The sequence below is a fragment of the Rhinopithecus roxellana genome, chromosome 17 (genome assembly GCF_007565055.1).
Source record: "Rhinopithecus roxellana isolate Shanxi Qingling chromosome 17, ASM756505v1, whole genome shotgun sequence".
Lineage (NCBI taxonomy): Eukaryota > Metazoa > Chordata > Mammalia > Primates > Cercopithecidae > Rhinopithecus > Rhinopithecus roxellana.
Window position 1 is genome coordinate 28,610,428 of NC_044565.1, and position 13,566 is coordinate 28,623,993.

Consider the following 13,566-nt stretch of genomic DNA (forward strand, 5'->3'; position numbering starts at 1 on the left):
CCCCATCCAAAGGCCATCAGCATCAAAGATCAAAGGTAGATAAATCCATGAAAATGAGGAAAAACCAGTGCAAAAGTGCTGAAAATTCCAAAAACCAGAATGCCTCTTCTCCTCCAAATGATAACAACTCCTCTCCAGCAAGGGCACAAAACTGGATGGAAGATGAGTTTGACAAATTGGCAGAAGTAGGCTTCAGAAGGTGGGTAATAACAAACTCCTCTGAGCTAAAGGAGCATGTTCTAACCCAATGCAAGGAAGCTAAGAACGTTGATAAAAGGTTACAGCAACTACTAACTAGAATAACCAGTTTAGAGGAGAACATAAATGACCTGATGGAGCTGAAAATCACAGCATGAGAAGAACTTCATGAAGCATACACAAGTATCAATAGCCGAATCGATCAAGCAGAAGAAAGGATATCAGAGATTGAATATCACCTTAATGAAATAAAGCCTGAAGACAAGATTAGAGAAAAAAGAATGAAAAACAGCAAACAAAGCCTCCAAGAAATATGGTACTATGTGAAATGACCAAACCTATGATTGATTCATGTACTTGAAAGTGACAGGGAGAATGGAACCAAGTTGGAAAACACCCTTCAGGATATTATTCAGGAGAACTTCCCCAACCTAGCGAGACAGGCCAGCATTCAAATTCAGGAAATAGAGAGAACACCACTAAGATACTCCTCAAGAACAGCAACTACAAGACACACAATCATCAGATTCACCCAGGTTGAAATGAAAGAAAAAATGTTAAGGGCATCCAGAGAGAAAGGTCAGGTTACCTACAAAGGGAAGCCCATCAGACCAACAGCAGATCTCCCTGCAAAAACTCTACAAGCCAGAAGAGAATGGGGATCGATATTTAACACTCTTAAAGAAAATAATTTTCCAGTGCAGAATTTCATATCCAGCCAAACTAAGCTTCATAAGCGAAGGAGAAATAAAATCCTTTATAGACAAGCAAATACTGTGAGATTTTGTCATCACCAGGCCTGCCTGACAAGAGCTCCTGAAGGAAGCACTAAATATGGAAAGGAAAAACCAAAACCAGTACCAGCCACCGCAAAAACATACCAAAATAAAAAGACCAATGATACTGTAAAGAAACTGCATCAACTAATGTGCAAAATAAACAACTAGCATCATGACAACAGGATCAAATTCACACATAACAACATTAAACTTAAATGTAAATGGGCTAAATGCCCCAATTAAAAGACATAGACTGGAAAATTGGATAAAGAGCCAAGACCCATCAGTGTGCTGTATTCAGGAGACCCATCTCATGTGCAAAGACACACATAGGCTCAACATAAAGGGATGGAGGAATATTTACCAAGCAAATGGAAAGAAAGAAAAAAAAAAAGCAGAGGTTGCAATCCTAGTCTCTGATAAAACAGACTTTAAACCCACAAAGATCAAAAAAGACAAAGAAGGGCATTACATAATGGTAAGGGATCAATTCAACAAGAAGAGCTAACTATCCTAAATATATATATACATCCAATACAGGAGCACCCGGATTCATAAAGCAAGTTCTTAGAGACCTACACAGAGACTTAGACTCCCATAAAATAATAGTAGGAGACTTTAATACCCTACTTCAATAGTAGACAGATCAACAAGATAGAAAGTTAACAAGGATAGTTAGGACTTGAACTCAGCTCTGGACCAAGCAGACCTAATAGATATTTATAGAACTCTCCACCCCAGATCAATAGAATGTACATTCTTCTCAGCACCACATAGCATTTATTCTAAAATTGACCATATAATTGGAAGCAAAACACTCCTCAGCAAATGCAAAAGAATGGAAATCATAACAAACCGTCTCTCAGACCACACTGCAATCAAATTATAACTCAGGATTAAGAAACTTACTCAAAACCATAGAACTACATGGAAACTGAACAACTTGCTCCCGAATGACTACTGGGTAAATAAATTAAGGCAGAAATAAATAAGTTCTTTGAAACCAATGAGAATAAAGACACAAGGTACCAGAATCTCTGGGACACAGTTAAAGCAGTGTGTAGAGGGAAATTTATAGCACTAAATGCCCACATTAGAAAGTTAGAAATATCTAAAATTGGCACCCTAACACCACAATTAAAAGAACTAGAGAAGCAAGAGCAAACAAATTCAAAAGCTAGCAGAAGACAAGAAATAACTAATATCAGAGCAGAACTGAAGGAGATAGAGACACCAAAAACCCTTCAAAAAAAAATCAGTGAATCCAGGAACTGGTTTTTTGAAAAGATTAACAAAATAGATAGGCCTCTAGCCAGACTAATAAAGAAGAAAAGAGAGAAGAATCAAATAGACACAATAAAAAATGATAAAGAGAATATCACCACCGATGCCACAGAAATACAAAATAGCATCAGAGAATACTATAAACACCTCTATGCAAATAAACTAGAAAATCTAGAAGAAATGGATAAACTCCTGTTCACACACACCCTCCCAAGACCAAATTAGGAAGAAGTCGAACCCCCCAGCAGACAAAAAACAAGTTCTGAAATTGAGGCAGTAATTAATAGCCTACCAACAAAAAAAGCCCAGGACCAGTTGGATTCACAGCTGAACTCTATCAGAGGTACAAAAAGGAGCTGGTATCATTCCTTCTGAAACTATTCCAAACAACAGAAAAAGAGGAACTCCTCCGTAACTCATTTTATGAGGCCAGCATCACTCTGATACCAAAACCTGGCAGAGACACAACAAAAAAAGAAAATTTCAGGTCAATATCCCTGATGAACATTGATGCAAAAATCCTCAATAAACTACTTGTAATCTGAATCCAGCAGCACATCGAAAAGCTTATCCACCACAATCATTGGCTTCATCCCTGCGATGCAAGGTTGGTTCAACATATGCAAATCAATAAACATAATCCATCACATAAACAGAACCAGTGACAAAAAACACATGATTATCTAAATAGATGCAGAAAAGGCCTTCAATAAAATTCAACACCCCTTCATGCTAAAAACACTCAATAAAGTAGGTATTGATGGAACATATTTCAAAATAATAAGAGCTATTTATGACAAACCCATAGCCAATATCATACTGAATGATCAAAAGCTAGAAGCATTCCCTTTGAAAACTGGCACAAGACAAGGATGCCCTCTCTCACCACTCCCATTCAACATAGAATTGGAAGTTCTGGCCAGGGAAATCAGGCAAGAGAAAGAAATAAAGGGTATTCAAATAGGAAAAGAGGAACTGAAATTGTCTCTGTTTGCAGATAACATGATTGTATATTTCAAAAACCCCATCATCTCGTCCAAAAACTCCTAATAAGCAACTTCAGCAAAGTCTCAGGATACAATATCAGTGTCCAAAAATCACAAGCATTCCTATACACCAATAATAGATATAGAGTCAAATCATGAGTGAATTCCCATTCACAATTGCTACAAAGAAAATAAAATACCTAGGAATACAACTTACAAGGGACATGAAGGACCTCTTCAAGAGAACTACAAACCACTGCTCAAGGAAATAAGAGAGGACATAAATAAATGGAAAAACATTCCATGCTCATGGATAGGAAGCATCAATATCATGAAAATGTCTATACTGCCCAAAGTAATTTATAGATTCAATGCTATCCGCATCAAGCTACCACTGACTTTCTTCAGAGAACTGGAAAAAACTATTTTAAATTTCATATGAAAACAAAAAAGAGCCTGTATAGCCAAGACAATCCTAAGCAAAAAGAACAAAGCTGGAGGCATTACGCTACCTGACTTCAAGCTATACCACAAGGCTACAGTAACCCAAACAGCATGGTACTGGTACCAAAACAGATATATAAACCAATGGAACAGAACAGAGGCCTCAGAAATAACACCACACATCTACAACCATCTGATCTTCTACAACCCTGACAAAAACAAGTAATGGGGAAAGGATTCCCTATTTAATAAATGATGCTGGGAAAACTGGCTAGCCATATGCAGAAAACTGAAACTGGACCCCTTTCTTACACCTTATACAAAAATTAACTCAAGATGGATTAAAGGCTTAAGTATAAAACCTAAAACCATAAAAACTCTAGAAGAAAACCTAGGCAATACCATTCAGGACACAGGCATGGGCAAAGACTTCATAACTAAAACACCAAAAGCAACTGCAACAAAAGCCAAAACTGACAAATGGAATCTAATTAAACTAAAGGACTTCTGCACAGCAAAAATTATCATCAGCGTGAACAGGCAACCTACAGAACAGGAGAAAATTTTTGCAATCTTTCCATCTGACAAAGGTCTATTATCCAAAATTTATAAGGAACTTAAACGAATTTACAAGAAAAAAACAACCCCATCAAAAAGTGGGCAAAGGATATGAACAAATGCTTCTCAAAAGAAGACATTTATGCAGCCAACAAACATGAAAAAAAGCTCATCACCATTGATCATTGGAGAAATGCAAATCAAAACCATGAGATACCATCTCACACCAGTTAGAATGGTGATCATTAAAGAGTCAGGAAACAACAGATGCTGGAGAGGATGTGGAGAAATAGGAAAGCTTTTACACTGTCAGTGGGAGTGTAAATTAGTTCAACCATTGTGGAAGACAATGTAGTGACTCCTCAAGGATCTAGAACCAGAAATACCATTTGACCCAGCAATCCCATTACTGGGTATATACCCAAAGGATTATAAATCATTGTACTATAAAGACACATGCACAGGTGTGTTTCTTGCAGTGCTATTCACAATAGCAAAGACTTCTAACCAACCCAAATGCCCATCAATGATAGACTGGATAAAGAAAATGTAGCACATACACACCATGGAATACCATGCAGCCATAAAAAAGAATGAGTTCATGTCCTTTGCAGGGACATGGATGAAGCTGGAAACCATCATTCTCAGCAAAGTAACACAGGAACAGAAAACCAAACACTGCATGTTTTTGTTCATAAGTGAGAGTTGAACAATGAGAACACATGGACATAGGGAAGGAGCATTACACACTAGGGCCTGTCTGGGGGATGGGGGGCAGAAGAAAGGAGAGCATTAAGACAAATACCTAAGTAAAGCTTAAAACCTAGATGATGGGTTGATGGGTGCAGCAAACCACCATGACACATGTATACCTATGTAACAAACTTGTACCTTCTGCACATGTATCCCGGAAATTAAAGTAAAATAAAACATAGTAAAAAAAGAATTATTTTCTGTTTTTGTAGATTATTTTTGTTTAATGTTAAACTCTTTGACTTTCATGGAATTTTCCACAGTTGTGGAAGTTAAAAAGAAACCTGTAGGTATGTGTTTGCTATTTCTATCTGCCTGTTCCTATAACACTGGTTAAATTATGCTTTCTTTCCTTGTTGTTGTACAGCTTCTTACTTTATAAGACATTCGTGTACCTCTGTACATCATTGTGTGGGTTTACTATTTCATCCCCGACACCCATTATGGAGTTAATAAGAACATGTGGTGATGTGTTTAGCAGTGGTGTGGGGGAGTGTGGCATCATAGTCTGAGAACTGATGGCTCTTCTCTAGTGCTCCCTAGAAATTGTCTGCCATTTCTTCGGGCTAAATCATGCTATCAATTTGTTAAGCTCCATGGTATTTTAAAAGGATTTCTGATTGGTGTTTACCATCTTGAGTTTCTCTCCTAAAATTATCTGCCTTCCTATTGCTTTCCATCTCAGTAAATAGTCCCATTCTACACATTTGTTTGAACCCCAAACTATGGATTCATCCCTGATCATCTGTCTCACATCCTTCATCCAGGCCAGCAGCACACTCTGTTGGAGCAACTGTTACAATACACCCCCATCCCCCTCCTGTCATACTCACCCCCACATTAATGGCTGGAAGCCACTCTCAGCCCTCTCCTGGTTTGCTGAAAAGGACTCCTCACTGGCCTGCCTGCTTCTGTTTTTCAACAGTGGGGACCTGGTCATGACATTCGTCTGCTCAAAAGCCTCTCAGGAAATATCCAACGTCTGTCCCAGGGCCACAGGCTCTGCAGGCTCCAGCATTTTTCTGTCCCTCTGTCCTCATTTCTTACCTTGTTCTCCTTCACTCTTCAAGCTCCAGCCAGAGTGGCCTCTTTGCTCAAGGTGCTCCCAACTCAGGGCTTGTCCCCTTGTTCTTTTCTTCCCTGCTCTGGAAAGTTCTTCCACTATGTTTCACACCTTCACTTCATTCAGGGCTTCCTTCAGGTGTCACTCACCAATGAGGCTTCCCTTGGCACGCTCATACAAAATATCCACCAAGAGGATTCTCTCATCAATCAAAAGGATTCTCTCACCGCTCTCTGCTTTTGTCTGCAGTGCTCATCACTGCCTGCTACTGTGTCTTTATTGGCTGACTGACTTATTTTCTGTTTCCCACACTAGCCTGCAGCTCTCCAGTGCAGAGGTTTTGTTTAACACATTGCTACATCCCAGCACCTTGATGATTTCAAGAAAGCAAATTTTCTCTATTCAAGTTCATTTCTTCTTCAAGAAATACTTGGGGGAGGAAAAGCCATAAATGCATACACATTTGTAATTTTTGATTTATTCCATGAACAATGAAATCTAAGAAGCCTTCTTTTGTTTGTTGTCACTAATTACTTAGCTGATGAGTTTTTACTTTGGTAGTTCATAAAAGCACAGACGCCTGCAGCCCAAGCACCTCGTGAGGTCAGTGGGCTTGCCAGAGGTCACAGGTAAAGAGCAGCTGCACCCACTGAATACATTTAGTCCCCACAAATTATTGTGGGTATAATAATCATTATTGTTTCTGTAGTATAAATATTAAAATAAAGCTAGATTTGAATGCTCAGCATACAGAAAGCATGTTACACAACACAGTTTCTCTGCTTATGTTCACCAAAAAGCACTGAACTAAGATCTTGTGTGACCGCCCTTCATTTAATCTCTTCTTGCCCATGAAACAATTTGACAAACTCAGTAACTGCTGTCCTACTTTAAGAAGGGGTCATTCAGGTCAGTTCTGAATGACCCAAGTATTCATTAAAGGAGCGCAGATTTTAAAACATGAAACCGTCTGATTTTTTTCAACAAGTGTCCCTGGGTTTCTTGCTGTTCCTTTCTGATTTTGTTACTCCTGGATTTTCCTCTGCCTCGCTTCCTTCATGCCACCTTTGGCCGCTGTCCGGGTGGGTCTTCATTCTAACTGCATCCTGCATTTATTTTGCCGTGTTTTATTGGCTGCTTCTCGGTTGTTTCTGCTTGCCCGAGTTTCTGGTCAGGATCAGTCTCATTGCCTGAGCATGGCAGGCGTGTTGGCCTCTGTGTTGCATTTCAGCAGTGCCTGTTCCTTCCTCTTTTCCCTGGCTTTCCATTCTCCAACCTTAGGAATGAGAATATCCTTTTGATACAGCAAGAAGAGCAGCACCCCTTGTGAAAGCATGGGTCTCTGAGGCTGTTGGGTTAGTGAAAGGAAAGAAAAAGGTGAAAGAGGAAATGGGAGCCTCCAAAACCAGTCCTCATCCATTTTCCTGTTGGTCTCCGTGGATCCTATGGCTTCTGTGCATTTCTTTAAAACTGTTTTCTCTTGCCTTCTTACATATAGGAGGGGAAGGCAACTAAAATTTGGAGGCATTTGTGATGTTCGAGGCACAGTGGTTAAGTACTGTGCAGTTGACTGCCTGGTTATGGGTACAGTTCTTTACCCAGCAGGTGCATTTGTGTCTGTTTCACAGATGAGTAGGTGGGGCCTGCGCATGTTAGGAACCTTTCCACAATCACAGGCAGAGAGCGGGAGGGCTGGGTTTCAAGTCAGGGGGCAGTCCTCCGATGGCATGCTACAGGCCCATGGCAGAAACCTCCAGGTTGTATCGCATTAAGGAAAGGAGGTGATTTCATTTGGATATTAGGGGACTGGAGATGCTGCTGTTGGCTGACTCTTATCACACAGTAGCAGGTGCACATAGAAACAGGAATCAGCTTGGGGGAACAGAGGCATGGTTTTCAGGGAGCTTTTTTATTTCCTCATTTATCAGTGAGGTCAGTGAGCTTGCCAGAGGTCGTAGGTAAAGAGCAGCTGCACCCATTGAATACATTTAGTCCCCACAAATTACTGGAGCCTTCTGTAGTATAAATATTAACATAAAGCTAGATTTGAATGCTCAACATACAGATGATCACTGTATTATTTCACAGTACTTTAAATCTTTTCAAATGTTTACAGCGATATTGATTTGGCTCACAAAAAGTTTAATGTTATAGTTTTAGTCCTGTTTCTAAGCTCTTAAGGATTTACTTACTAAAAGTTCTGTGACTGTAAGTACCTACGGACTTATTCTATCATTTTGATAGTCATTTATCACTTAACAAAGGGGATACGTTCTGCAAAATGCATCCTTAGGCGATTTTGTCATTGTTTGAACATCATAGGGTGTGCTTACACAAACCTAGGTGGTACAGCTTACCACACACCTAGGCTACATGACGTCGTCTACCAGCCTATTGCTCCTCATCTACAAACCTGTGCAGCATGTTACTGTACTGAATACTGTAGGTATTTGTAACACAACAAGAAGTATTGATGTATTTAAACATATCTAGACATAGAAAAGGCATTGTAAAAAAATGTAGTATAAAGGATAAAAAGTGGTCCAACTGTATAAGGCACTTACTGTAAATGGAGTTTGCAGGACTGGAGGTTGCTCTGGGTGAGTCAGTGAGTGAGTGGTGAGTGAATGTGAAGGCCTAGGACATTACTGTATGCTACTGTAGACTTCATAGACACTGTACATTAGTCTATGCTAAACTTATTTTAACATTTTTTTTGTAATAACTCTTAGCTTGAAACACACATTGTACAGTAGCACAAAAAGTGTTTTCTTTCATTATACCCTTCTTCTTCTTCTTTTTTTTTTTTTTTTTTTTGAGTGCAACTTCCATCTCCTGCATTCAAGCAATTCTTCTGCCTCAGCCTCCCAAGTAGCTGGTATTACAGGCACCCGCCACCACACCTGGCTAATTTTTGTATTTTTACTACAGACAAGGTTTCATCATGTTGGCCAAGCTGGTCTCGAACTCCTGACCTCAGATGATCCACCCACCTCGGCCTCCCAAAGTGCTAGGATTACAGGCGTAAGTCACTGCGCCTGGCCTATATCCTTATTCTATAAGCTTTGTACGTTAAAAAATAGTGTGTTGATATTTAAACTTTTTTGTTAAAAACAAGACATATACATACACATCAGCCTAAGTCTACACAGGGTCAGGATCATAAAGGTGTCACCAGGCAACAGGAATTTTTCAGCTCCATGATAATTTTATGGAACCACCATCCTATATGTGGTCCACTGTTCACTGAAACACTGAATGTGGTACATGGCTGTATTACCTTTCTATAATTCAGATAAATTTATGCCCTACTCTGTTCCTGTTGCTAGAAAACAGAAGACCACAGTTGGATAATTTATAAAGAACATTGATCTTTTCACAGTTCCAGAGGCTGGGCAGTCTAAGCTCAGGGCACTGGCATTTGGTGTCTGGTGAGTGCCTTCTTGTTTTCAGCCTCACATGGCAGAAGCCAGAGGGCATGTGAGAGTGGAAGAGCAAGTTAACCAACCAGCAACGCTGTGAGAAGCCTCTGTGTAAGGACCTTCATCCCACGAATGAGGAAGGAGCCCTCATGGCCTAATCACACCTTAAAGGCTCCACCTCTTAAGGCTATCACGTTGGCAACACCTGAGTTTTAGAGGGGGGAGCGCCAAAGCATAGCATTCTCATATTCTGCTTTAGTTCTAAAATGTATTGAATGCCTGCAGGATGACTGCTATTGTCCTGCAAGTAAGTGCTCTCCAAACTTGAGCTCCGTCCAGTGACCTTCGTGTGTTAAGTCACTTTCCACGTGTTCTCCATGTGCTGGCCCAACCCACACCTGTCTCCTCTTTCCCTACAGGCCTCCTCCTAACATGTTCTCTGTTTTAAAGCCACAGTGGGCTCTACCACGAGTTAAGAGGTGGATATTTCCCACCATTTTTCCATGTACTAGAGAAGCCCCTTCATGGCTGTGTTTAATGTCTGTCTTTTAAGCCTTGTCCAGATATTGTCCTACTCTGGGTCTTCCTAAGCAGACTTCCTCTTCCCCTGTTCCCATAGCACTTGGCTGGGGCTTGACCACACTTTGCCTTGTATTAGAGTAAGTCATAAATACATGTTGGGAGCTGTATTGGGAACTCTTTGAGATGAGAGATCATGGCACGTTTATATCCCTCATAGAGTAATTACTTGAGGCATCCTGACAAATTGATTGGGTTGTCTCTGAAGGAGCAAACATCTCAAATATTAAAGCTATTCAGTGTTCCAAATGCAAGAAGTAGACATTGAAAATAAATACATTGCCAATGTTTCTGAATGCTACAGATGAGAGTAGTTATCTAAAAATGGGCTGTGACCCGACTACCTTGGTAGTAAGACCCTGGATTTCTTTCAGCTTCAATTCCCACTTAAATTTTTACAAAGCATGAAAATAACTGCCTTGCCTACTTATTAGGGTTTTTATGAGGATGAAATGAGATGTTACATCTGAAAATGTTTTAGAAATCACTGAACTGTTTCAAATATAAAATTGCGCCGGGCGCAGTTACTCATGCCTGTAATCCCAGAACTTTGAGAGGCTGAGGCGGGCAGATCACCTGAGGTCAGGAGTTTGAGAGCAGCCTGGCCAACATGGCAAAACCCTGTCTCTACTAAAAATACAAAAATTAGCCAGGCATGCTGGTGCGTGCCTGTAATCCCAGCTACTCAGGAGGCTGAGGCAGGGAGAATTGCTTGAACCTGGGAGGCAGAGGTTGCAGTGAGCTGAGATTGTGCCACTGCACTCCAGCCTGGGTGACAGAGGAAGACTCCATCTCAAAAAAATAAAAATAAAATAATAATAATAAAAATGTGTTATTCCATTTCCACAGTCCCAATATTGAAGAAAAACATAATAGGGGTTTAGAAAAATAAAAACTGTACAGTGTAGATAATGTGTATCTATAGCACTCCAATTTTAATGTAACATTAATTTTTTGTCTACATGTGCTTCATGAATAGTTTTAAGGGAAACCTCTGGTTTGTACTGTAATCTGGGAAGCCAGTGTAAAGACCGTGATACTGACTTGGGAGATGGTGAAATAGGACCCACTGGTTCTATCAAAGGGAACCAATTTCCTATCTCCAAAATTCCTCCATAACCCAAGTTTTGTGTCTTTATGTTTTCCTTACCAGGCTTCCATCTGTATCACAAGTTGCCCACAATAGTGCCTGAGAGCTGCCTTCTTATAATGGTTGGACTTCTACTAGGCGGGATTATTTTTGGTGTTGATGAGAAGTCGCCCCCTGCAATGAAGACTGATGTGTTTTTCCTGTACCTCCTCCCACCCATCGTGCTGGATGCCGGCTATTTCATGCCCACTCGCCCATTCTTTGAGAACATTGGCACCATTTTCTTGTATGCTGTGGTAGGGACCCTTTGGAATTCCATTGGCATTGGTGTATCTTTGTTTGGTATCTGCCAGATCGAAGCATTTGGCCTCAGCGACATCACTTTGCTCCAGAACCTGCTCTTTGGCAGCTTAATCTCAGCTGTGGATCCTGTGGCTGTGCTTGCTGTCTTTGAGAACATTCACGTCAATGAGCAACTCTACATTCTGGTCTTTGGAGAGTCCCTGCTGAATGATGCAGTAACAGTGGTGAGTCACATTCACACTGCATGACTCCAACAGGTGGGGGCTGCCCAGCCACCTGCAGTGGCTCTCTGCCCCTCAACTGGCAGGGGCGGGACCCTGCACACAGGGTGGTTTCATGAGCAGTTGCCCAGGGCCCTTCACTTGGTTTAATGCTCTGACGTCACTGTCTTATAATTCTTAATACTTTTAAACTCATTATTTATAATTTATTTATTATCATAAAACTGTCTCCTCATTTTCATTTTGCACGGGGCCCTGAAAAATATGTAGCTGGTCTATGCTGACAAGGCCCTGTTCATGCCAGAGGAACATACGATTTTGGCCTTTGCAACTCTGATGATTTATCAATTTGGCATTTTCAAAAATGATGGTCTTCGATCATAACTTGAAAGACTTCAGATCCCAGCGTTCTTGTGAGAAGTAATACTGTCAGTATCCAATGTATATAATACAGGTGAAATGTTAAAACCTACTAAGTGCCATTCTCCATCTGGGGATGATTTAGTTATGTTCATGATTTTATGGAAAGTGTTTGTCACACACTCACTGCTCACTTTCTGTTACTATTCAACCAGCACATTTCTGGCCTTCATCACCTTCTCATAAATGAGTATTTATTCAGAAGGCACAAATTATTTGTAATTCTGTCTTGGCATTACATAGAATTAGAGTCGGGGCTGTTATGATCTTAAAGTTAGCAGAATTTACTTCTACCCTGCCTTTTGAACACAGGCAAGGGTTGAGAGAAGGGATGAGAAAGTCCCTCCTTTTACCCACAGACCTACAAAGAGCTCTGCGTCCACCAGTGAAAGACACTCAAGTGATGCTTGATTGATGAATCAGTTAGGGAGCACTGATGATGCTGTTTTCTGTTAGCCACAGCTCGGTAGTAGTAAAGGTGACAGTAATGATAGCCACTAACTCATGAATGCTCCCTTTGTGCTCAGGTCTGTATGACAAATTATGAAACAGGCATTCCTCCCATTATTCAGATACGAAAATTGAGGCAGAAAAAGATTGTGTTTAAAGGACTTAATTTTTAATTCCCTCTCCATTTGCTCTTATCATTAAAATGTCATTCCTGACTCATTTAAAAGTCTACATAGTAGGCTGGGTGCAGAGGCTCATGCCTATAATCCCAGCACTTTGGGAGGCCGAGGCAGGCGGATCACTTGAAAGTCAGGAGTTCGAGACAAGCCTGGCCAACATGGTGAAACCCTGTCTCTACTAAAAATACAAAAAAAAAAAAAAAAAAAAAAAAAAAAATTAGCTGGGCGTGGTGGTGAGCTCCTGTTATCCCAGCTATTTGGGAGGCTGAAGTGAGAGGATCGCTTGGGCCAGGCAGGCAGAGGTTGCAGTGAGCTGAGATTATGCCACTACATTCCAGCCTGGGCAACAGAGTGAGACTCCATCTCAAAAATAATAATAATAATAATAATAATAATAATAATAATAATAAAATAAAAGTCTACATAGAAACCAATGTATTCTCTGTTAGCCTGTATTCTACCGCAAAAGGAAATCCTCAGAATGAATACAATATAATCTCTAAGGACATCCATTAACTTCAAGTGAACATTATTATATAGAAGATAATTTATCGATCACAATTTGTAGTATAGATATTTTAAGACTGCTAAGTTACCTCACTTAAGTAACAAAATCCACTTCATATATTCCATTATTCATTAACTGAGTAGTCATTAACTTAGCGATATTAAATTTTAACTGGGAAACTGCCATAATAGTAGAGACATTTTATAACTCATTCTAATTTCCAGAGGCAGAAGGCACGAAGTTTTCCATTCTGACTTAGCTCGATATGTAAATTTTACCCTGTTGAGGGAGACTGCGGACATTTGAATGGGAATTCCTAGAGTGAGTCT

General features: G+C 40.2%; 1 protein-coding gene across 1 annotated transcript in view; it reads left to right on the top strand.

The window, feature by feature from the left end:
• Positions 1–13,566, top strand: part of SLC9A2 (solute carrier family 9 member A2) — a 92,619-nt gene that overhangs the window by 24,961 nt on the left and 54,092 nt on the right. Inside the window, 1 exon segment of the mRNA XM_010356560.2 lies at positions 11,220–11,683. Coding sequence (XP_010354862.2) covers positions 11,220–11,683 — 464 coding nt within the window.